The 24,346-nt window shown below is 54.1% G+C and overlaps 4 protein-coding genes across 7 annotated transcripts in view; 3 read left to right on the top strand and 1 right to left on the bottom strand.

Moving 5' to 3' along the window:
* Window positions 1–137: 137 nt before the first annotated feature.
* Window positions 138–22,612, bottom strand: LOC112546493 (glycine N-acyltransferase-like protein 3). 3 transcript variants are annotated; one of them, XM_075928537.1, is made up of 7 exons: window positions 22,596–22,612; window positions 6,783–6,841; window positions 6,088–6,220; window positions 3,675–3,782; window positions 3,248–3,368; window positions 2,915–3,035; window positions 138–1,494 (listed from the first exon to the last, which is right to left on the bottom strand). In XM_075928537.1, the coding sequence occupies exons 3-7, from the start codon at window positions 6,163–6,165 to the stop codon at window positions 1,041–1,043; spliced, it is 882 nt and encodes a 293-aa protein (XP_075784652.1). In that variant the 5' UTR covers window positions 6,166–6,220; window positions 6,783–6,841; window positions 22,596–22,612; the 3' UTR covers window positions 138–1,040. The 3 variants fall into 3 exon arrangements, with proteins under 3 accessions (XP_075784652.1, XP_075784654.1, XP_075784653.1); XM_075928539.1 differs by lacking the exons at window positions 3,675–3,782; window positions 22,596–22,612 and having other exon boundaries at window positions 6,783–6,912; XM_075928538.1 differs by lacking the exons at window positions 6,783–6,841; window positions 22,596–22,612 and having other exon boundaries at window positions 3,675–3,817; window positions 6,088–6,104.
* The window catches only part of LOC102449608 (glycine N-acyltransferase-like protein 3), a 66,315-nt gene continuing 48,807 nt past the window's right edge, over window positions 6,839–24,346 (top strand). The window contains exon 1 of the mRNA XM_075928534.1: window positions 6,839–6,893. The gene's annotated coding sequence lies outside the window, so the exon portion shown is untranslated. The remainder of the gene's footprint in view (window positions 6,894–24,346) is intronic.
* Window positions 14,169–19,272, top strand: LOC142829274 (glycine N-acyltransferase-like protein 3). Its single transcript, XM_075928546.1, has 4 exons — window positions 14,169–14,428; window positions 16,220–16,340; window positions 16,552–16,672; window positions 18,087–19,272. Exons 1-4 carry the CDS (start codon window positions 14,351–14,353, stop codon window positions 18,538–18,540), a joined length of 774 nt encoding a protein of 257 aa, XP_075784661.1. The 5' UTR covers window positions 14,169–14,350; the 3' UTR covers window positions 18,541–19,272.
* The window catches only part of LOC142829273 (glycine N-acyltransferase-like protein 3), a 5,788-nt gene continuing 4,039 nt past the window's right edge, over window positions 22,598–24,346 (top strand). The window contains exons 1-2 of one of the 2 annotated variants that reach the window (XM_075928540.1): window positions 22,598–22,706; window positions 23,255–23,387. In XM_075928540.1, the coding sequence (XP_075784655.1) occupies window positions 23,310–23,387 (78 nt within the window). In that variant the 5' untranslated portion in view covers window positions 22,598–22,706; window positions 23,255–23,309. Of the gene's footprint in view, window positions 22,707–23,254; window positions 23,388–24,346 lie in introns of those variants that run through there. The other variant, XM_075928541.1, reaches the window with a different exon arrangement.

Consider the following 24,346-nt stretch of genomic DNA (forward strand, 5'->3'; position numbering starts at 1 on the left):
TTTATAGGGAAAATTTCATTTTAAAACCTGGTGGATAAACAGTCAACTGCTGTGTGGCCCTAGCTGTGATTCCGGTGCCCCCCTCACATACATGGTCCCAGCCGTGCCAGGGAGCAAGGCCAGGAAACACTCAAAAGTGTCTGCAACAATCAGTTTAATTGCAGCTGGGATGACAAAGCACAAAATGATTGCTGCTGGCAGCCAATGACAGTGGGTGAAGAGAAGGGAATGTGGGTGCCTTGGCTGACTGGTGCTGAATTGAACAGGTCTGGACCCCTTTGGATGTAACCTCAGGTCAGGAGTCCTGGGGGATTGTGAAGTTTGGTTTGAGGATAATCAACATCCCTGGGAGGAATTTAACCCTTGAGTTACTGAGACAGGCTGTCCCCTGAGAGAGTCCTTGATAAGGGATCACTCTGGGGCTGGCTGGTATCCAGAGGGAACAACCACATGGATCCTGTTACAAGCGTTATGGCCAGAACTCACCACTCAAGGAGGCCGATTGTGCAGCCCCTAACACTCTGTTCAAAGCTGCTGTTTGTCCCCTCCTAAGAAGGGTAAAATGTTGAGGAGAGCAGGCTGCTGCGGGCAGAGATGTGACTGGAGGGTGGAGAGGGAAGGGGCGGTGCAGGAAATCGGGTGAGGTCTCTGGCAGGGTGAGGGGAGGGTGACGCAGGGACGATGGAGGAGTTAGCAAGTTAGCAAGGCAATACACGGAGCAGGCTGCCCCAGGGAATGCAGGGGAGGAAGAGCAGAGCAGGTGCAGGTGAATACTTACCTTATTGGGTGGAAGATCATTGAGCTGTTGCTGGGGTGTCCCGCAGGGGAAGTGGAATAGGGAGGTGCTGTGTGTGTCTGGGGGCAGGAGTCTACAAAGGAGGGCAGGCTATGGAGCTGGACAGACCCTGTAAAGCTGGTTATGGGGCTGTGGGAGAGGGGCAAGGCCCTGAGGCTGGAGATGGGAGATGTTAGTGGTTCCACTTGGCCTAGCAGTGATCCACAGACTTGCCCACCCCTCCCTTATCTAGTGCTCTGGGCCGCTAGGCTGGGGAGTCACCTGCTGCCCAGGGGGTTAGCATGGGGGCTCTGTCCACTGCTGCGTTACATTGGATGTAGTGGCAAAGGCTGGGCTGGCGCTGAAAGCCCTCTTGTTCCTGCAGCCTTTGCATGGGGTAGTTGTCCACGGCCACGTTGCAGTAGCTGGGGTAGCCTAGTGAATGGAGCCGCTTGGCCATCACGTTACTCAGCACCCTGTTGTAGCCGCGCCTCCGGTGTTGGGGCAGAGTGTAGCCATGCATCAGGGCACCAAACGCATCTGAAGCCAACCAGCTGACAGGGCGGCCGGTGGCATCCAGGAGGCAGGCACTGGGGAAGTGGTGAATCAGGCTGGCCAGGTATTTCCTGCTCTTCTCGTTCCCCCCAAAGAGCCACGTCTCATTCAGCAGGTCGACATGGGAGACATCCAGGGACGAGAGTTTCACAGCCGGATCCAGCCTAGGGGGGCAGAGAGCAACAGGACGGAGCCCGAAAGGTCAGGGATGGGGACTGAGACCCCAGAATGACGACACTGGTCCGACGATCTTGAGGCTTTAAAAAAGTATGATTCTGTATTGCTGGTCTCCCTTGAGAGCTGATCTCCCCTGGCCCCAACCCTGCCAGTGCTCTATGATTTATTATGGTGATAGCCACCCCCGTCTCCTACCTCCTCATCGGGGCATATCCCCCCCATATAATCATTCTGCCCCAGCCAATCATTCTGCCCCCGTACAGAAATCTCAGCCCTGTGCCCAGCCCCACAACCCCCCCTTGGCACCTCCTGGGTTCTTCCTCCCTTCCCTGTCCTGTGGGGGCTGCTGCAGGCTCCCCTCTGCTGTTCCTAGGCCAGCTGTCCTAGAGATGGGGGAGCAGGCACACTGTGCTGTCCCATTGCTCACAACAGGGGAGGAAAAGGAAGGAGAGGAACTGCCCTGGCATACTGAGCAATTTCTGTTCCCATGAGAAGGTGTCATGCTACTGCCGGGCCTCTTACTACAGCAGCTTTGATTGGCTGCTTTTCCCCAGTATGTCCTGTGGGAGAGGCAGCTGGTCAGACTGGGCTTTCACACACACACCCGCCCAAGCGGTGCGGAATTCTCATGATGGTATTTGTAAGCCGGTTTCAGACCTGGCCAGACTTGTGGGACTCGGGAGGGGAAAGACAGAATCAAGTGATGAGGTGAGGAGCTACCTGGCTTGGTGGATAGAAATGGGACCCTGAGCCTTTCTCTCCTGGGGGGCAGCTCTGATCTGGTCCCAGCACATGGTATATCTATTGGGCCAGGGGTGGGGAATGGGATGTGGGGACTTTCCCTTTATACCGACATGACGGCAACACTGCCAAATGTCCCTTCTTGTTAGAACTGAGCACTTCCTTCCTCCTTTTGGGAGAGCCCCCCCCCCCCCACTGCCCACGTCACCCCCTGGGTACCCTGGGTCCAGGTGAAAAGCCAAGTTCTGAACAGGCTGTGGGCAGGGCAGGCTCCTCTCTACCCTGGGCCAGGTGAGACGTGGTGCAGGGATGTGAGGAGCGTGGCCACTCAGCGTCTTCTGGGTTTCCTGGCAGGGGGCAGGGCCCTGTGCAGGTGCTGAAAGGATCTTGCCACCAATGGGTGGTCCCAGCCCATGGCCACACTCCCCAGTCCCTGCGGGGTCCCTGAGGGAGGCTGGGCTCAGCGCCAGTCCCACTGGGATTCTGCTGGTGGCAACAGGACCCCAGTGCTCCAGGCCCTGCATGGGGAGCAGCCAGACAGAGCTTGAGCATCCAAGTAGCCTGCTGGCCAATGCCCCCACCTCTCAGCCTGCTCCCTGCTCCACCACACTCCACTCCTACCCCAGTGCCTGGCTATGGAGCCCGGCGGCTCAGACAGTTACTGACCGGATCTCAGGCATGGAGCTGGGATCGGGGTGGAAGTAGGTGAAGTAGCAGAGCACGTCCAACTTGGCCCCCTTGGTCTGGGCGATGTCCCTGGAGGCCTCGTACAGCCCGTCACGGAGCCCTGCAGGGGGCAGTGATGGGCCGTGAGCCATGTGGACCAAAAGAGAATGGTTATGAGAAAAGGGCCCATACATGTGGGGAGCCCAGCCTGGCACAGGGGGGCAGGAGTCTGAGCTACCAAACCCACCTGCCCCAGACTTGGGGCTTGGAACAGGACAGGACAGATGCTCAGTAGCTGGGGGGCTCTCCCTGGTGGTGTGGGCCCCACGTTACCGTGGATGCAGAAGGCCTGGTCCCAGTTGATGGCGCTGCCCAGCAGGGCCCGGCAGGCGCCCAGGTCCCGGTAGTACACTGCGTACGTGTTGGTGTAGAAATCAGAGTCATCCGATGCCACCTGCCGGGGGGACACATGGAGCCAAAAGGGGAACTCCTATGGAATAACTGATCTGCCTCCGTGCCTTTGCAATCCTGGCCCCTTCTCTGGGGTTCCCTAGAGCTGAAGGGCTGCACATCTCAATCCCAGCCCCCAAACCAGTCTTCCCCCTGAGGGCCCTAGAAGAGGAAGGGTCTAAATCACATTCCTGTCCCCTCCCTGAGCCAACCTGCATCCCATTCTGGGCCGCTATAGAGGCAAAACCCCAGGTCCCATTCCATGCTGTTCCCCCAGGTCAGGTGCAGCATGGTGGCTGTGGGGCAGCACCTCTCTGTGTGGCCGGATAAGGACAGCTTTGAATTCGGGCCATGAATCCATCAGCACCTCATGCCCAGCCAGGTTCCCGCGGTTTATGTTCATCACGGCACCATGGACCTGTGAGAGACAGAGACAATCCTGCGCTCCCAGAACTGGAAGGCACCACGAGGGGTCATTAAGCCCAGTCCCCTTCACTCATGGCAGGATCGAGCACTGCTTGGAGGTATTGGGGGTCAGAGGCAGGGGAGGGGCTGCAGTTCCAGCTTTTATAGCTCTGTGAAGAGCCTCCCAATGTTTATTGAGGGGTTTCAGCATCTCGTGAGCCCCTACAAATTGGGGGAGATTTTGCCCTTTTGAAAAATGTCCTTTGTCTTCCATTACTGCCTATGGGGCTGACACCACAGGCTGCCCTTAGTGAAGATGGTCGCCACCCGTGTTCCCTGTAAGCTGTGCATTTGTGCAGCCACTTAGGAGTAATGGAAATTCTTCCCACATGGTTAGCAGAGAGCCCACAGGTAGGGGCTCAGTGCACCGGGAATGGCCCGAATTGCACACCAGCTGCTGTAGCCGGGCCGCGCATACACCTTGCGCCCTGGGTGCAGGCTCGCGCACCCTAGGGGGGGGCGGACCTGTGCTCCCAAGGGGGGCGGGCTGTCACGTTGCTAAATTGGAGGGAAGCAGCCAGATCGCTGCTGCACCCCTAGGTGGGGGTGTTGGCCCCAGAAATTGGTGTGGGGGGAGCCATGTGGGGTATTGAATGGGAGATTATTGTTTGTTGATCTTATGTACGCTATTTATGTGAGTGTATAATGTCTATGTGTGTAGGTAGGAATCTGTAATCTGTGTGGAAGCTGAATATTTCTGTGAATGTGGTTAAGCATTGCTATGGACAGGCTGAGTAGCAAAGCCCTGTGGAACAATGACTCTCAATAGGCTATGGACACACCCAAAGAATGGGATTTGTCACCTGAGGGCAGCCAGCAGGAAATATAGAGATTGGCCTCTGACCAGGTGACTTGCTGCAGACTAGAAGAGGCCAGGAAGGAGTATAAAGAGGCCATGTGGTCGATGCCATTTTGTTCTCAGCTCAGCACTTCATCCCGGAGGCAGCATTGCAGGGATTGAAGAGCCCGGAAGACCTGTGAACCCATCCTGATCTTAGGATGTGCAATAAGAACTTTTAAACCAGCAGCTGCAACATCTCTGCTAGAGCCTGCATCGAGAACTGGGAGATTCGATGCATGTAACGTACTGTACTTTAATAACCTTACTCTCATGCTTTTCTTTCATGTAATAATAAACCTTTAGATATAGATTCTAAAGGATTGGCCCAGCGTGATTTGTGGGTAAGGTCCAGAGGGTAAATTAACCAGGGATCTGTGGCTGGTTTCTTGGAACCGGACAGAACTTGTTCGGGGTAGGTGGGATTGGGTGCTAGGACCCCCCACCCGTGTATAGGCCCAGGGCCATCTGGGGCACGGATATTGCTGGGGTGTCGAAGGGGTTTTGCTCGGGAGGCTTCAGGCAGGCAGCTGAAGCGCTCTGTGGGACTGGTTTGTGGCCTGTTTGGAGAGGTCACCAGTCAAGGGGGCTGTAAGAAGCCCCGGATTTGAGCAATTCGCCCTGAGCGGACGCCCTCAGCTGTGCCTAGACACGGCCCGGTCCGTCACACGGGCCCACTCACCACGGGCGGGGCCGCGTATGTGCTGTGCACCCGGGGGTGGTGCCGTGCACCCGTGCCCAGGGTGCCAGAATACCTTGGGCCAGCCCTGGGTGTGGGGAATGTGAATAGCAGTGAGGAGACGAGGCTGTGAGGGGTGGGGAGGGACAGTGGAAGGCACTAGGGGTTGGGCTGATGGACAAGAAGGGAAAAGGGGGATGGAGACATGGGCCACGTTGTTTCTAGTCACCCTGGGTTCACTCTCCTAATTGTTGGGTCAGACCCTGCTGTGTGGCCCCTGGGCTTATATCACAGGGCAGACCCTGAGTGTGTGTGTGGGGGGGGACGACAAATGGACTGTGAAGCCCCCCGCCCCCCCCCCCCCCACCTCCACACACACACATTTGAACCATGTGAAGGGCCTGGAGTCATGAAGGGAGCCAGAGTGACCAGCTTGCTAAGTGTTTGGCACTGAATCCGCCTGTGCAATGATTGCTTCATATGGCAAGAATCTTCCGTATGATTGGCTGGGGGGTCCCGCTGGCTATGCTGGGTGAGCAGCAGGAATAGGTTCTGGCTTTAGATTTTGGGAGACAGGAGATGTGGGTGGGGATGGGGTAATCAAAGAGCAGCCAGAGCGGGAGAGGGTCCTGCCTGCAGCCAGCCAATCCCTGCCCCATCCCTGGGGAGAGAGAACTTTCTGCCCCACTCCCATGACTATCCCAGGAGGTGCCGCGTGGGGGGAAGGCAGGTTCATTTCACCAGCAGAGTCTCAGGCAGGCTCCTTCGCAATGTCCCCTCCAGCAGCCGCAGCTTGGAGGAGCAGCTCAGGAGCAGCATCTCCGGTGGGAACGGGCCCTCGGCAGCTTCCAGCAATGACTGTGCAGGGGACGCCCTGGGGGGCAGAGACGCATCAGTTCCCTGCAACCTCCCTGCTCCCACCTCCCTGGAGACTCACAGGGTGTCTGCAGCCTCACAGACCTGCCCAAAGAGAAAATCCTATTGGCTGACCCCACCGTAACAAACCAGGCGGATTCAGCTCCTGTGCCTGGGTGTTGTTCACGCTATTGCACCAATGGCTGTTTTCTCAGAGCAGCATTTCCTGAGGGTTTTCCTCTCCCCTACGGATCAGAACTTCCCTGCAGTTAATCCTGGAGCTTTTCACTTTAAAAATCCCTTTTCATGGGAATTTGCACAAGTGTCACTTGGACGTTCCCAGACCCAAGCAGTGATGGGTCAGCACCTCGACTGGACAATTCTCTTTGAAGAGAGAACAAACCTTCCCACTATGTCCCCCACTTTTTTGAGCTGTGTTTCTCTGGGTCAGGACCCTCCCATAACGCACCAGTCTGGGTGCAGGGCCCTGCTCACCATAGACCCCACAACAATAATATGTCCTGTGTGGCCCCAGGGCAGGACTAGGCAGGCCTAGGGTGGCCCCAGTAGCTCCCACTCACCTGGGCAGTCTTAGCGCTGGGATAAGGTGCAGCCCCAAAGAAGTTGGAGATACAGAGAGCTGGTGGGGCAGAGAGGTTCCTGCTGGACAGCAGCTGGTTCTGTCCCTGCTGGTCTCTCTCTCGGGGGCTGTTGTAACATTTTATCCCTCAGCAAATGAACCATTAACAGAGTCTGTGCCTGGCTGGGAGCTGGTACAGTCACGTCCCTGCCGTAGCAAGGCAGGGTCAGGCTCCTTCCATGGGCTGAGGGGGAGAGGTGATTTCCTGAGGCCAGTGGAAAGGAATTTTGAGGAGACGTGAGCACGGCCAGGAGTGGGGTGTAGGCGACCAGCTCAGCTGGCTCCTCTTTATTCCTGGCCGACGTCCTCGGCGATCTCAGCTCTGGGCTCTCCCATGGCAGCTCCTGTCTCACTCTGTTTCTCTTAAACAGAAGCCTTCGCTATCGTAACCGTAGCCAACCTGGTGCTCAGCTGGCGTATTGTATGAAATCATTCAGCAGCTGCTTTGCTGTCTCCAGATCCCTGGCCTGGGACAATCCTGCAAGTACGGGGCCCCTGAGCAGCGTGACGGGTCCATGGATCGCGGTGGGTTGGCATCTGCAAGAGTGCACCCATGTCAATGATGCAGCTTGGGACAATAGCTGCATACACCTCAGTGGGTGCTCCTAGCCCCCCTCATCTGACCAGTACTCAGGAGCCTGTGCCATGCACTGAGCCTGCCTGTTCTCAGCTCCTCACCCTACTCTAGTGGTGTGATTTATGCGCATCTGGTCTGCGCTCTGCTCCCTGCCAGCAGCACAAGGCTTCCCTGGATGCTGGCTCGCACTGGGGGCAGGGAAAGCAGATCAGACACCCCCTAGAGGGCAGGGTCCCCCAGATCCCAGCACACATGGGGGAGACAAGTGTTCATATACGAATGTAGTTGTGGCAATATGGCCCATGAGCTTGAGGGCTAAGAGTACTCGAATCCTGTGATTGCCCCAACAGGTATCTATTAGCAGCGGTATTGACTGAAACCTGACCACAGGTAGAAACGCTCTTTCTGCCTTGGAGTCCAACCTCGCCACAATGAACTCTAAGTATTGGGTAGGGAGCAATATTGATTTGCCCTCATTCCCTACTAGTCCGAGAGACTGGAAAGTTCGCACCCTGCCTACCTGCGAAGGCGATCGGGCCTTTATAAGATAGTCGTCTAGGTAGGGGAATATGATCACCCCGTTGAGTTGCAGATGAGCACTGACAACTGAGAGCACTATTGTGAATACTCGAAGTCCGAATGGAAGGACCCTGTATTGATAGTGATTTTTGCTGACAACAAACCTGAGAAACCACCTGTGTGCGGGGTGGATCGTAACAGGGAAATAAGCCTCCTGTAGGTCGAAAGCAACGAACCAGTCATTCTGATCTAAGGCTGGGATAACTGATGCAAGGGTCACCATTTTGAAATGCTGTTTTTGAAGATATTTGTTTAGTTGCCTGAGATCCAAGATCGGTCTCCAACCCTCGGTTTTCGTGTGAATCAGGAAATAAGGGAATAGAAGCCTTTCCCTCTGAATTCGTGCAGCACTCTTTCTACCACGCCGATATACAGCAGATGATTTATTTCGGCTGGTTTGGGGGGGTTGTAGGTGGGATAGAGAGGAAGGGTATGACATAACCGGTTCTGATTATCTCTAGGACCCATCTGTCGCTGGTAATGTTTGTCCAGTGCTGGTAAAATAGGCGTAGGCGACGGTGAAACAGTGGGATGGTAACCAGTCAGACTGGTTGAGTGCTCCCAACCAAGCAGTCAAACCTGCTGCCTGGGATTGGGTTGGTTTTGTGGATAATTATTCTGATTCTGATGCCTGCTGCAACCTGGAGGAATGAGGCCCTTCACATGACAACTGCAGTGACAGTGGCCCTGGCTGCAGTGTCTGCTACGTCAGCCGCTATCTGTAAGCTGGTCCTGGTGGCAGCGTAACCATCCTGAACAATAACCTTCAGAATGGGTCTCAGATTCAGGTAGAGACTCCATGAGGGTTGTCAGTTCTGAGCAGTTGTCGAAATTATGCTTAGATCAATGTGCCAAATAGTTGGCTATTGGGAGAAGAAGTGTTGATGATGTACACACCTTCCTTCCAAATAAATCCAGCCTCTTTGAATCTTTATCTGATGTTTGGCCTCTATATTGTGCCACCCATGCTCTTTGTCGTTCCGCATCAACCACCAAGGAGTTGGGGAGCGGGTGGATGAATAAGAACTCTGATCCCTTGGGGGGACAAAATATTTCTTGTCCGCCTTCTTGTTTGTAGGCAGTACTGATTCTGGGGTCTGCCACAACTCATTGGCGACTTCCAATATGGCCTTATGTAGGGGAATTGACAGTTTAGGAGAATGAGATGTCTCGAGATTCTTGAATAGCCGGTGGTGTTTCCCTTAGATTTCAGTGAGCTGCATCTCCTGAGAGAGAGCTACTCTTTTGAAAAGCTCTTGAAATTGCCTGAGATCATCAGGGGAGAGGTATCCCCTGGTATAACCACCTCGTCCGGTCAGGATGACGATGGATCGGTAGGCGATATCTCAGGCTGGTGTGTTTCCTCCAGTAGGGGCTGCCCTTCCTTTACGTAAGTCTGGGTGGAGGAGTGGGGACCTTGAGTCACGTCGGGAACAGGGCGGGTCAGTCACTGGTGAGTATCTCACAGAGGAATCGTGTGTCCTAGATCTAGGAAGTGATCTGGACGAGCAATGATAGGAGCCGTGGTATGGCAAATGTGTTCGATAGCACGTACAGTTCTTGTATGGCTCCTGATAATTATAGGAGGAACAAGATGGCGATCGGTCGGTGCCGCCCTTGGCATTGGTGCAGGTTTGGCTCGAGCGGAACTTGTTGGTGCCGACGGCGCTGACATACCGGGAATGGGATTTGACTGTGCCAGAGACGTCAGTGCCAATAAATGGTATGTGGTTGGCACCGAAGAGCTGGATTTCACTGATTTGAATGTGCTGTGTGCACCGTAGACACACCTGAAGTGCCCGGTTTACTGCCAATGCTCAATCTTCCGTGCGAAGTAGCAGGTAGAGAGCGGGTTTTACCTACCAGCCCTGTGCTCTTGGAAGCCAGGGAGTGACATTCATGGAAAACCATCCTCCCCGCTTCCCCTAAGCCAGGGGTGTCCAAACTTTTTTCAAAGAGGGCCAGATTTGATGAAGTGAACATGCGTGAGGGCCGACCATTTTGCCTGACATTCTTTGAACCATTAAAATTAAATGCAAATTAACTATTTTATGCAAAGTTTATTGAAAACGGCATACTTTTCATTTCGTCACATGGATGACCCATCTAAACAAGTGTTAAATCACTCTGCCTTTCATATCTGAAGGCCAGATAAAAAAAAAAATCCAGGAAGCTGAAATATATGTCAGGAACATTGTAAAGTACATTACATATTATTGGTAATAAAGGTTGTCTGTCAACTTTTAAGTTAAAAAAATATGAACAGGAACATAACACCAAGTATACATGTTGTGTCCAAATATATTTATAACTGATTTAGACCAACTGACATTAACTGAGATTTTACAATGTATTCATCTCAATACATATGGATTCGTTGGGGGCCATAAAAGATAGATATTGCCAAATTACCTGGGGGGCCGTATTAAATCAGAACACGGGCCGCAATTGGCCCGCGGGCCGGACTTTGGACATGCCTGCCCTAAGGCTTTGCTAGAATCAGACAAAGCAATGAAAAGGCCAGGGAAGACACACCTCAACTAATTAAGGAAACACCCCAACCTCATCTGCATTGAAGATAGAACCGATTAGCATACAGAATGGAGATCAGCTCTTCCAAGGCCAGAACCGCAGTGAACTATGGGATACCGAAAGCAGATAAGCACTGCCTGATGGGAAATCTCTTCTCCAGATGCTAATGAACCCAGGCCTGCTCACACCCAAATTAGTCATTATCAGACCAATTCTAGTAATGATCCTATTGACATCCCAAATGCTGAAACTGCCTAGTTTCATTGTGAGCTCCTTCAGGGAACATCAGCCATAAGGAGGGATGACCAGTTTCTATTGTCTCTCCTCTTGCTCTTTGAACTATTGTCCTATCCCTATAAAACTCCTATCCTTGCTCCAAGAAAAACTGTTCTGATCCTGGATTTAAACTGCATTAGTCCCATTGAGACTTCTTCATCTCCTGTCTGATCATGCTGGGGGCTCTGCTCTGCTTGTCTCCTGCCCTCTGGATCCCCAGCTACCATCATCAGCTGGGAACCCCAATCTGTGCAAGCCCCATGGAGTGGTGAGCTCTCTCTCTCTCTCTCTCCCATCAACTACCTCTCTAAGCATAGCCTCCTGACCCTGCCCTATCTAAACTGTTATATGGTTACCTAACATTTGTGATCAGTTTCAATTGAGATTTAATACTGTAACTGTTGGATATCTATTCACTACTCAGAAATAAATAACTTTCATTGTTAAGCTGGTTGCTTCTCTCTCTTTCTCTTTTGCTCAGTTTTCCTCAAGGGGTGTTTTGGCTTCCCCATTCGCTCTGCAACAACGCTTCTTGTACCCAAGCTAAAGATCCCTGTAGTGCTCAAAATCCTGCGGGGTTTGCTCATCGTGTGGTTCATAGAATCATAGAGCTGGAAAAGACCTCAGGAGGTCATCAAGTCCAGCCCCCTGCTCTAGGCAGGACCAATCCCAACTAAATCAACCCAGCCAGGGCTTTGTCAAGCCAAGACTTAAACACTTCTAGGGATGGATACTCCACTACATCCCTAGGTAACCCATTCCAGTGCTTCACCACCCTCCTAGTGAAATAGTTTTTCCTAATATCCAACCTGGACCTCTCCCACCACAACTTGAGACCATTGCTCCTTGTTCTGCCATCTGTCACAACTGAGAACAGCCTCTCTCCATCCTCTTTGGAACCTCCCTTCAGGTAGCTGAAGGCTGCTATCAAATCCCCCCTCACTCTTCGCTTCTGCAGACTAAACAGACCCAAGTCCCTCAGCCTCTCCTCATAGGTCATATGCTGCAACCCAATAATCATTTAGGTTGCCCTCCGCTGGACCCTCTCCAATGCGTCCACATCCTTTTTGCAGTGGGGGGGGGGGGGTCCAGAACTGGACACTGGTTTACCAGTGAATGATTGTGGTGGGAAAGTGGGGATAGGGAAGTGCTGAACCTGGGGGTGTATGAGGATGGCAGCTTAAAGTGCTGTTTAATTCAGCCCATTGAGTCCACAGGCAGATGGGGGTGCAGTGTGGCATTGCTGTCAAACCCAGCCAGCTGAGTCCAGGGACATATGTGGGGGGTCAGCTTGTGAGTGCTGAGTACCCAGTCCTCTCAGACGTGCTCTGTTAGTGGGTGTGAGTGTCTGTGTGTGTTGCTAAGGTGGGAAGAACCCCATCCTGAGGAATCTAGTTCCTGCAGGAGAGCTCCAGTGGAAGGGAGAATTGGCAGCAGGGAGAATTCAGCTCCATATGGGTATGTCTACACCACCACCCTAGTTCGAACTAGGGTGGTTAATGTAGGCATTCGAACTTGCAAATGAAGCCATTTTTAAATGTCCACTGGTTCGGACTCCGTGCCCGCGGCTACACGCGGCATGAACTGGGTAGTTCGGAATAGGCTTCCTATTCCGAACTATCTGTACACCTCGTTCCGCGTATGGTAACTACATTAAACTGTAACTTTTAACTTTAATGTGAATTTTTTAAACTAGGAATGGAAGGAGAAGGTAAGTATAAACTGAGCAAACCAGAGATAAGAAACAAGCTTGAATTCCTCACGAAGAGAAGAGCTCCAAGGAGAGAGGTTTCCTCCGCCTGCAGCCTGAGGCGGTTGAGAGGAACTGGTTCAGACTGGACCAAGTAGCGTGAAAGGGTGCGAACGCCACGAGACGCTCCCCTCACATGTGTGGTCCGGCCGGACTACTGCTGCGAAAAATCTCCGTCCTGCGGCGCCGGGGCAAACCCACCACCTAGAGTGGAGCACCCACGGGGACATCACTCAAAGAAGAACGAGCTGTTCCCGCTGTGACATACTGCACCTGCTAAAGGGAGTTTTAATCTTATGGTTTGGGGAAACTGTACCTGCAGGACAGCAAATTATTCAGGCAACGCTTCAACCAGTAACAACGAAATAAATTCCGTGAGTGAGGGTTTGAGGGGAGGGGGAATTCGCAGGCTGAGGAAATAGGGTTGCAGTGATCTGGGGCTGAAGCAAAGGGTGGGGAATATGGGGAGATCAGAGGCATTAGGGGGTTCAGGTGAGGGAGCTGGATATCGGGAGGCATGATATGATAGTGGCAAGGAGGGGCAGGAGTATCTTTCTTCTAATAAGTGCTCTGGGATTGGGAGGTTATGGGCTTTGGGGGTGTCTGAGGAATCCTGTGGTCCCTCTACCTTAAGGGGGATCTGACCTACTCTCCATGCCCCTATGCAGGTGCCAGAATCTGCAGTTCCATGGCTCTTTTCAGGGGTATCTGAACACTTGTCTCCCCTCATGTGTGCTGGGATCTGGGGGACCCTGCCCTCTAGGGGGTGTCTGATCTGCTTTCCCTGCCCCCAGTGCGAGCCAGCATCCAGGGAAGCCTTGTGATGCTGGCAGGGAGCAGAGCGCAGACCAGATGCACCTAAATCACACCACTAGAGTAGGGTGAGGAGCTGAGAACAGGCAGGCTCGGTGCATGGCACAGGCTCCTGAGTACTGGTCAGATGAGGGGGGCTGGGCGCACCCACTAAGGTGTATGCAGCTATTGTCCCAAGCTGCATCATCGACAAGGATGCACTCCTGCGGATGCCAACCCACCGAGATCCATGGACCCGTCACGCTGCTCAGGGGCCTCGTACTTGCAGGATTGTCCGAGGCCGGGGATCTGGAGACAGCAAAGCAGCTGCTGAATGATTTCATACAATACGCCAGCTGAGAACCAGGTTGGCTATGGTTACGAAAGCGAAGGCTTCTGTTTAAGAGAGACAGAGTGAGGCAGGAGCTGCCATGGGAGAGCCCAGAGCTGAGATCGCCGGGGACCTGGGTCAGGATTCAAAAGGAACCAGCTAAGCCCGAGAATGGCAGGAGCCACACAGGGAAAGACAGGATGTATTATTGTTGTAGGGTGTCTGGGGAGCAGGGTGCTGCACCCAATCTGGTGCGTTTTCCACTTGAGGTCCTGACCCACCACTGCTTGGGTCTGGGAACGTCCAAGTGACACTTGTGCAAATTCCCATGAAAAGGGATTTTTAAAGTGAAAAGCTCCAGGATTAACTGCAGGGAAGTTCTGATCCATAGGGGAGAGGAAAACCCTCAGGAAATGCTGCTCTGAGAAAACAAATATTGGTGCAATAGTGTGAACAACGCCCAGACATAGGAGCTGCATCCGCCTGTTTTGTTACGGTGGGGTCAGCCAATGTGATTTGCTCTTTGGGCAGGTCTGGGAGGCTGCAGACACCCTGTGAGTCTCCAGGGAGGTGGGAGCAGGGAGGTTGCAGGGAACTGATGCGTCTCTGCCCCCCAGGGCGTCCCCTGCGCAGTCATTGCTGGAAGCTGCCGAGGACCCGTCCCCACCGGAGATGCTGCTCCTGAGCTGCTCCTCCAAGCTGCGGCTGCTCGAGGGGACATTGTTGAGGAGCCTGCCGGAGACTCTGCTGGTGAAATGGACCTGCCTTCCCCCCACGCGGCACCTCCTGGGATAGTAATGGGAGTGGGGCAGAAAGTTCTCTCTTGCCAGGGATGGGGCAGGGATTGGCTGGCTGCAGGCAGGACCCTCTCCCGCTCTGGCTGCTCTTTCGATTACCCCACCCCCACCCACATCTCCTGTCTCCCAAAGTCCAAAGCCAGAACCTATTCCTGCTGCTCACCCAGCATAGCCAGTGGGAGACGCCCCGCCCCTCCCGCCCCCCTGCCAATCATACGGCAGATTTGTGCCAAAGAAGCAATCATTGCACAGGCGGATTCCTTGCCAAACACTTAGCAAGCTGGTCTCTCTGGCTCCCTTCATGACTCCAGGCCCTTCACATGGTTCAAATGTGTGTGTGTGTGTGGGGGGGGGGGGGTCACAGTCCATTTGTCCCCGCGCTCACATACACTCAGGGTCTCCCCTGTCATATAAGCCCAGGGCCCACACAGCAGGGTCTGACCCAAAAATTAGGAGAGTGAACCCAGGGTGGCTAGAAACAGCGCGGCCCATGTCCCCATCCCCCTTTTCCCTCCTTGTCCTTCAGCCCAGCCCCTAGTGCCTTCTACTGTCCTTCCCCACCGCTTAGAGCCTCTTCTCCATGCTGCTATTAACGATCCCAAAATCCCCCATCTCTGGCTCTCAGAGCCTGGGACAACCAGCTTCCCTGGCCTCGGCCCACTGAAATCATTGTGAGGTGGCGGCCAATGTGCCCTCTAATCTTTTCTTTACAAGCGCAGATTTTTTCTATACAAGTGTAAAATAATTTCTATGTGCACTGAGGCATGTGGGAATGTCACCACCTGTAGAAACAAACCCCTAGCCGTGGGCTCTCTGGGTATGTCTACACTACCACCCTAATTCAAACTAAGGTGGTTAATGTAGACGACTGATGTTGCAAATGAAGCCTGGGATTTGAGTTTCCCGGGCTTCATTTGCATCTTGCCGGGCGCCGCCATTTTTAAATACCCGCTAGTTTGGACTCCATGCCCGCGGCTACACGCAGTACGGACTAGGTAGTTTAGATTAGGCTTCCTATTCTGAACTACCGTTACTCCTGGGGAAGTGTTAGAATTACCCCTGAGCAGCTGCACAAGAGCACATATAGGGAACACGGGGGGTGACCATCTTCACTAAGCGCAGCCTGTGGTGTCAGCCCCATTGGTAATAATGGAAGACAAAGGTCATTTTGCAGAAAGGCAAAATCTCCCCCAATGTGCAGGGGCTCACGAGATGCTGAAACCCCTCAATAAACATCAGGAGGCTCCTGACAGATCTGGGGACTGGGCTTAATGCCTCTCGAGGTGCCTCCCAGTTCTGGGAGCGCAGGATTGTCTCTGTCTCTCACAGGTCCATAGTGCCGTGATGAACATAAACCGCGGGAACCTGGCTGGACACGGGATGGAGGTGCTAATGGATACATGGCCCGAATTCAAAGCTGTCCTTATCCGGCCACACAGAGAGGTGCAGCCCCACAGCCACAGCTCTGCATCTGGGGGAACGGCATGGAATGGGACCTGGGGTTTTGCTTCTTTAGGGGCCCAGAATGGGAGGCGGGTTGGCTCAGAGAGGGGGCAGGAATGTGATTTAGACCCTTCCTCTTCAAAGGCCCTCAGGAGAAACGCCGGTTTGGAGGCTGGGACTCAGATATGAAGCCCTTCACCTCTAGGGAACCCCAGAGAAGGGGCCAGGATTGCAAAGGCACGGAGGCAGATCAGTTATTCCATAGGAGTACCCCTTTTGGCTCCATGTCTCCCCCCGGCAGGTGGCATCGGATGACTCTGATTTCTACGCCAACACGTATGCAGTGCACTACCGGGACCTGGGCGCCTGCCGGGCCCTGCTGGGCAGCGCCATCAACTGGGACCAGGCCTTCCGCATCTACGGTACCGTGGGGCCCACACCACTGGGGAGAGCCCCCCAGCTACTGAGCATCTGTCCTGTCCTGTTCCAAACCACAAGCCTGGGGCAGGTGGATTTGGTAGCTCAGACCCCTGCCCCCTGTGCCAGGCTGGGCTCCCCACATGTATGGGCCCTTTTCTCATAACCATTCTCTTTTGGTCCACATGGCTCACGGCCCATCACTGCCCCCTGCAGGACTCCGTGACGGGCTGTACGAGGCCTCCAGGGACATCGCCCAGACCAAGGGGGCCAAGCTGGACGTGCTCCGCTTCTTCACCTACTTCCACCCCGATCCCAGCTCCTTGCCTGAGATCCAGTGAGTGACTGTCTGCTCCGCAGGGACACATGGCTGGGGAGGGAGCGGTGGAGAGTCGTGGAGCAGGGAGCACGCTGAGAGGCGGGGACAGTGGCCAGCACGGCACTGGGACACCCAACCTCTGAGGCGTTGAGCACTGGGGTCCTGTTGCCACCAGCAGAATCCCAGTGGGACTGGCGCTGATCCCAGCCTCCCTCAAGGACCCGCAGGGACTGGGGAGTGTGGCCATGGGCTGGGACCACCCATTGGTGGCAAGATCCTTTCAGCACCTGCACAGGGCCCTGCCCTCTGCCAGGAAACCCAGAAGGCGCTGAGTGGCCACGCTCCTCACATCCCTGCACCACGTCTCACCCGGCCCAGGGTAGAGAGGAGCCTGCCCTGCCCACAGCCTGTTCAGAACTTGGCTTTTCACCTGGACCCAGGGAGGGGCAGGTACCCAGGGGGTGATGTGGGCAGTGGGGGGAGGGATCTCTCCCAAAAGGAGGAAGGAAGTGCTCAGTTCTAACAAGAAGGGACATTTGGCAGTGTTTCCGTCAAGTGGGTATAAAGGGAAAGTCCCCGTGTCCCATTCCCCACCCCTGGCCCAGAGGATATCCCATGTGCTGGGGCCAGATCAGAGCTGCCCCTGAGAGAGAAAGGCCCTGGGTCCCATTTCCATCCTCAGAGCAAGACAGCCCCTCGCCTCTTCACTTAGCTCATCACCGCATCACTTCCCCCCACCCTCCGCCCCAGCCAGCCTGAGTCCCACTAATCTGGACAGGTTTGGAGCCCGGCTTACAAAGACCGTGTGCATGAAAGCCCAGTCTCACTGGCTGCCTCTCCCAGATGACATAGTGGGTAAAAGCAGCCAATCAACACTGCTGCAGTAAGAGGTCTCTGCTCTTCTGTCTCCTGCAGTAGTGGGACCTTCTTATGGGAGCAGAAATTCCTCAGCATCCCAGGACAGTTCCTCTCCCTCCTTCCCCTCCCCGGCTGTGAGAAATGGGGCAGCACAGTGTGCCTGCTCCCCACATCTCCAGAGCACCTGGCATAGGAAGGACAGAGGGGAGCCTGCAGCAGCCCCCACAGGGCAGGGAGGGGAGGAAGACCCCAGGAGGTGCCACGAAGAGACCGTGGGGCTGGGCACAGACCTGAGGATGTCTGTGCAAGGGCAGAACATATGGGGCGGAATGACTAGATGGGGAGGAGATGGGCAGATGAGGCGGTAGGAGATGCGGGTGGCTATCACCATAATAAATCATAGAGCCCTGGCAAGGTTAGAGCCAGGGGAGATCAGCTCTCAAGGGAGACCAACAATCCAGCATCATATATTTTTTTAAAGCCTCACGATGGTCGGGCCAGTCTCATTAGTCTGGGGTTTCAGTCCCTCTCGCTGAGTCTTGGGGCTCTGCCCTGCTGCTCTCTGCCCCCCTAGGCTGGATCCGGCTGTGAGGCTCTCGTCCCTGGATGTCTCCCATGTTGACCTGCTGAATGAGACGTGGGTCTCTGGGGGGAACAAGAGGAGCAGGAAGTACCTGGCCCACCTGACCCGCCACTTCCCCAGTGCCTGCCTCCTGGATGCCACCGGCCACCCTGTCAGCTGGGTCACTTCAGACGTGTTTGGTGCCCTGAGACATGCCTACACTCTGCCCCAGCACCGGGGGCGCGGCTACAATACAGTGCTGACTAATGTGATGGCCAAGCGGCTCCATTCTCTAGGCTACCCCATCTACAGCAACGTGGCCGTGGACAACTTCCACACACAGAGGCTGAAGGAGCGATGGGGCTTCCAGCGCCTGCCCAGCCTCTGCTACCTCATCCAATGTAATGCAGCAGTGGACAGAGCCCCCATGCAAACCCCCAGGGCAGAGGGAGAGTCCCCAGCCTAGCGGCCCAGGTCACTTGACAAGGGAGGGGTGAGCAAGTCTGGGGATCATTGTTTGTCCAAGCGGAACCACTAACATCTCCCACCTCCAGCCTCAAGGCCTTGCCCCTCTCCCATAGCCCCGTACCCAGCTTTACAGGGTCTGTCCTTCTCTGCTCAGCTCCATAACCTGGCCTCTTTGGTGGACCTCTTCCCCCAGACACACACAGCACCTCCCTATTCTACTTCCCCTGCCAGACACCCCAGCAACAGCTCAATGATCTTCCATCCAATCAAGATAAGTGTCCATCTGCATCTGCTTCTCCTTCCCTACATTCCCTGGGACAACTTGTTCCGTGTTTTTGTCACGTTACTGGATTTTGAGGGGAGCAGCCAGATCACGGCTGCACCCATGGGGGAGTGTTGCTCCCAAAAATGATATAAAAGGGGGCCATGTGGGGTGTTGAATAGAAGCTCACTGTCTGCTAATTCTAAGTATGCTGTTCAACTGATTGTATAATGTCTGTGTGTGAATTTATAAGCATGTACTTTGTATGGATACTAAATATTTCCCTACATGTGGTTGAGCACTGGGCAGAGCCCGGCCTATGGACATGCTAATTAGCGAGGCCCTGTGGGACAATGGCACTCAATGGACCAAGGACACACCTAAAGAATGAGGGCTGACACCTGAGGGCTGCCAGCAGGGAACACAGGGATAGACCGCTGGCCAGGTGACCTGCTGCAGCCAAGAAGAGACCAGGGAGGATGTATAAAGAGTCCATGTGGTCGACTCCATTTTGGTACTCAGCCCAGCACTTCATCCCAGAGGCAGCAGTGCAGGGATCGAAGAGCCGGAAAGAACTGTGGTCCCATCCTGATCCTAGGATGTGCAACAAGGACTTTTAAGCCAGCAGCTGTAACATCTCTGCTAGAGCCTGCATCGAGAACTGGGAGATTCGATGCATGTAACGTACTGTACTTTAATAACCTTACTCTCATGCTTTTCTTTATTGTAATAATAAACCTTTAGATATATATTCTAAAGGACTGGCCCAGCGTGATTTGTGGGTAAGGTCCAGAGGGTAAATTGACCAGGGATCTGTGGCTGGTTTCTTGGAACCGGACAGAACTTGTTCGGGGTAGGTGGGATTGGGTGCTAGGACCCCCCCACCTGTGTATGAGGCCCGGGGCCATCTGGGGCACGGAGATTGCTGGGGCGTCGGAGGGGTTTTGCTCGTGAGGCTTCAGGCAGGCAGCTGAAGCGCTCTGTGGGACTGGTTTGTGGCTTATTTGGAGAGGTCACCAGTCAGGGGGGCTGTAAGGAGCCCCGGATTTGAGCAATTTGCCCTGAGCGGACACCCTCAGCTGTGCCCAGACACGGCCACTCTAACCCCTCCATCTGCAATGTGTCATCCTCTCTCCAAACTGCCAGAGACATCACCCCGATCTCCCTCTCACCCTGTCCCTCTCCACCCCCCAGCACATCTCTGCCCGGGTCAGTCTGCTCTCCTCAGCTCATTTCCCTTCTCCTGGACCGCACAAACAGCAGCTTTAAACAGGGAGGTAGGGGCTACAAAATCGGCCTCCTTGACCTTTGAGTTCTGGCCATAACACATTAGCACGGGATCCATGTGGTTCTTCCCCCTGGATAGCAGCCAGCCTGAGACTGTTCCCTTAGTAAGGACTCCCTCAAGGGACAGCCTGTTGCAGTAACTCAAGGTTTAAATAGCTCCCAGTGATGTTGATTATCCTCAAATCAAACTTCACAATCCCCCAAGACTCCTGGCCTGAGGTTACACTCAAAAGCGACCCAGACTAGGTAGATTCAGCACCACCAAGACAAGTGATTAACTCCGCCCACTGTCTCTCATTGGCTGATAGCAGGAACCATTTCCTGATTTGTGATCCCAGCTACAATTAAACTGATTGTTGCAGACACCTTTGTGTGTTTCTCGACCTTGCTCCCTGGCACGGCTGGGACCATGTCCATGAGGGGGGCACCAGAATCACAGCTAGGGCCACACAACAGTTCCGCATTTATCCACCAGCTTTTAAGATAAAATTGCCCTTGAAAAGGGGCTGTTTGCTCCCAGAAAGTGTCGGCTTTGTGTCCCACCAGTGAAGGGCTGAAACTCACAGTGGCCTGGGGTGGGGGGTAACCTGGTCTGGAGTTTGGTTTCTGCAGCAACAAGTGTCAGGTCAGAAATTCAGGGTTTCCTTTTGAAAATCACCCAAGGGAGCTGCCCCACCTCATTTCTAGAATCACTAAATAGCTTCGCTGGGGGCACTTGAAGAGCAAGCACCTCCCAGTTCCCAAGCACTGGGGCTACGTCTAGACTGGCATGATTTTCCGCAAATGCTTTTAACAGAAAAGTTTTCCGTTAAAAGCATTTTCGGAACAGAGCATCTAGATTGGCACGGACGCTTTTCTGCAAAAGCACTTTTAGCGGAAAAGCGTCCATGCCAATCTAGACGCGCTTTTCCGCAAAAAAGCCCCGATCGCCATTTTCACGATCAGGGCTTTTTGTGCAAAACAAATCTGAGCTGTCTACAAAGGCCGTTTTGCGCAAAAGCTTTTGCACCAAAGAACTTTTGCCCAAACGGGAGCAGCATAATATTTCTGCAAGAAGCACTGATTTCTTACATGAGATCATCAGTGTTCTTGCAGAAATTCAAGAGACCAGTGTAGACAGCAGGCAAACTTTTCTGCAAAAGCAATTGCTTTTGCAGAAAAACTTGCCAGTCTAGACACAGCCATGGTGTCCTGCGTCCTAGTTCCTCTTCACTGTCCCGTCCTTGGTTCTCAGACAGCCGAGCAACTATAATAACCTCCCATCCAATACTAGTTTATGCCATAGCGCCCTGTGGCTCAGAGGTGTTACGGCCCCATGGTGGCTAAATGGCTGTAAGGTCACCTCAGACCCTTGGCAGAAGTCTGAGAATGAGCTGTTCCCGCTGTGACATACTGCCCCTGCTAAAAGGAGTTTAAATCTTATCCTTTGGGGAAACTGTACCTGCAGGACAGAAAATTACGCAGGCAACGCTTAATCTAGAAACGTGAGTGAGGGCTTGCGGGGTGGGGGAATTAGCAGGCAGAGGGAATAGGGGTACAGCAATCTGAGGCTTAAGCAAACGTTGGGGAATAGGTGGAGATCAGAGGCATTAGGGGGTTTAGGTGAGGGAGTTGGATATCGGGAAGGGTGATATGATAGTGGTAAGGAAGGGGCGGGAGTATCAGCCACATTCTCTCTTCTAATATGTGCTCTGGGACTGGGATGTTCTAGACTTTAGGAGTGTCTGAGCCCCCACTCAGAATCCTGTGGTCCCTCTACCTTAAGGGGGATATGAGCCGCTCTCCATGCTTGTATGCAGGTGCCAGAATCTGCAGTTCCATGGCCCTTTACAGGGTGTCTGAACATTTGTCTCCCCTCGTGTGCTGGGATCTGGGGGACCCTGTTCTCTAGGGGGTGTCTGATCTTCTTTCCCTGCCCCCAGTGCGAGCCAACATTTAGGGAAGCCTTGTGCCGCTGGCAGGGAGCAGAGCGCAGACTTTCTGGCAGCATGAGCCTAAATCACACCACTAGAGTAGGGTGAGGAGCTGAGAACAGGCAGGCTCGGTGCATAGCACAGGCTCCTGAGTACTGGTCAGGGGCCCCGTACTTGCAGGATTGTCCCAGGCCAGGGATCTGGAGACAGCAAAGCAGCTTGATTGATTTCATACAATACGCCATCTGAGCACCTGGTTGGCTACGGTTACGATAGCGAAGGCTTCTGTTTAAGAGAGACAGTGAGGCAGGACCTGCCATGGGAGAGCCCAGAGCTGAGATCGCCGGGGACGTGGGTCAGGATTCAAAAGGAACCAGCTGAGCTGGTCACCTGCGCCCCACTCCTGCCCGTGCTCATGTCTTCTCCACTGGCCCCAGGAAATCACCTCACCCCCCTCTGCCCATGGAAGGAGCCTGACCCTGCCTTGCTACGGCAGAGACGTGACTGTCCCAGCTCCCAGCCAGGCACAGACTCTGTTAATGGTTCATTTACTCAGGTATAAAATGTTACAACAGCCCCCGAGAGAGAGACCAGCAGGGACAGAACCAGCTGCTGTCCAGCAGGAACCTCTCTGCTCCACGAGCTCCCTGTCCCTCCAACTTCTTTGGGGTTGAACCTTATCCCAGCGCTGAGACTGCCCAGGTGAGTGGAAGCTACTGGGGCCACCCTAGGCCTGCCCAGTCCTGCCCTGTGGTATTATTGTTGTAGGGTCTATGTTGAGCAGGGCCCTGCACCCAGACTGGTGCGTTATGAGAGGGTCCTGACCCTCACAAACACAGCTCAAAAAAGTGGGGGAAATAGTGGGAAGGTTTGTTCTCTCTTCAAAGAGAATTGTCCAGTCGAGGTGCTGACCCACCACTGCTTGGGTCTGGGAACGTCTAAGTGACACTTGTGCAAATTCTCAGGAAAAGGGATTTTTAAAGTGAAAAGCTCCAGGATTAACTGCAGGGAAGTTCTGATACGTAGGGGAGAGGAAACCCCTCAGGAAATGCTTCTCTGAGAAACAGCCATTGGTGCAATAGCGTGAACAACACCCAGGCACAGGAACTGCATCCACCTGGTTTGTTACGGTGGGGTCAGCCAATAGGATTTTCTCTTTGGGCAGGTCTGGGAGGCTGCAGACACCCTGTGAGTCTCCAGGGAGGTGGGAGCAGGAGGTTGCAGGGAACTGATGTGTCTCTGCCCCCCAGGGCGTCCCCTGCGCAGTCATTGCTGGAAGCTGCCGACGGCCCGTCCCCACCGGCGATGCTGCTCCTGAGCTGCTCTTCCAAGCTGCGGCTGCTGGAGGGGACATTGCGGAGGAGCCTGCCTGAGACTCTGCTGGTGAAATGGACCTGCCTTCCCCCCACGCGGCACCTCCTGGGATAGTCATGGGAGTGGGGCAGAAAGTTCTCTCTTGCCAGGGATGGGGCAGGGATTGGCTGGCTGCAGGCAGGACCCTCTCCCGCTCTGGCTGCTCTTTGATTACCCCATCCCCACCCACATCTCCTGTCTCCCAAAATCTAAAGCCAGAACCTATTCCTGCTGCTCACCCAGCATAGCCAGCGGGACCCCCCAGCCAATCATACGGAAGATTCTTGCCATATGAAGCAATCATTGCACAGGCGGATTCAGTGCCAAACACTTAGCAAGCTGGTCACTCTGGCTCCCTTCATGACTCCAGGCCCTTCACATGGTTCAAATGTGTGTGTGTGGAGGCGGGAGGGGAGGGGGCGTCACAGGCCATTTGTCCCTTCGCTCACACACATTCAGGGTCTCCCCTGTGATATAAGCCCAGGGGCCACACAGCAGGGTCTGACCGAAAAATTAGGAGAGTGAACCCAGGGTGGCTAGAAACATCGCGGCCCATGTCCCCATCTCCCTTTTCCCTCCTTGTCCTTCAGTCCAACCCCTAGTGCCTTCCACTGTCCCTCCCCACCCCTCACAGCCTCTTCTTCGCGCTGCTATTCACGATCCCCAGATCCCCCATCTCTGGCTCTCAGAGCCTGGAACAACCAGCTTCCCTGGCCTTGGCCCACTGAAATCATTGTGAGGTGCTGGCCAATGTGCCCTCTAATCTTTTCCAAGCGCAGATTTTTTCTATCCAACTGTAACATTATTTCTATGTGCACTGAGGCATGTGGGAATGTCACCACCTGTAGAAACAAGCCCCTTGCTGTGGGCTCTCTGCTAACCATCTGGGAAGCATTTGAATTACTCCTGAGTGGCTGCACAAATGCACAGCTTACAGGGAACACAGGTGGCGACCATCTTCACTAAAGGCAGCCTGTGGTGTCATCCCC

This window comes from Pelodiscus sinensis, chromosome 4 (genome assembly GCF_049634645.1).
Source record: "Pelodiscus sinensis isolate JC-2024 chromosome 4, ASM4963464v1, whole genome shotgun sequence".
In the NCBI taxonomy this organism is placed as follows: domain Eukaryota; kingdom Metazoa; phylum Chordata; order Testudines; family Trionychidae; genus Pelodiscus; species Pelodiscus sinensis.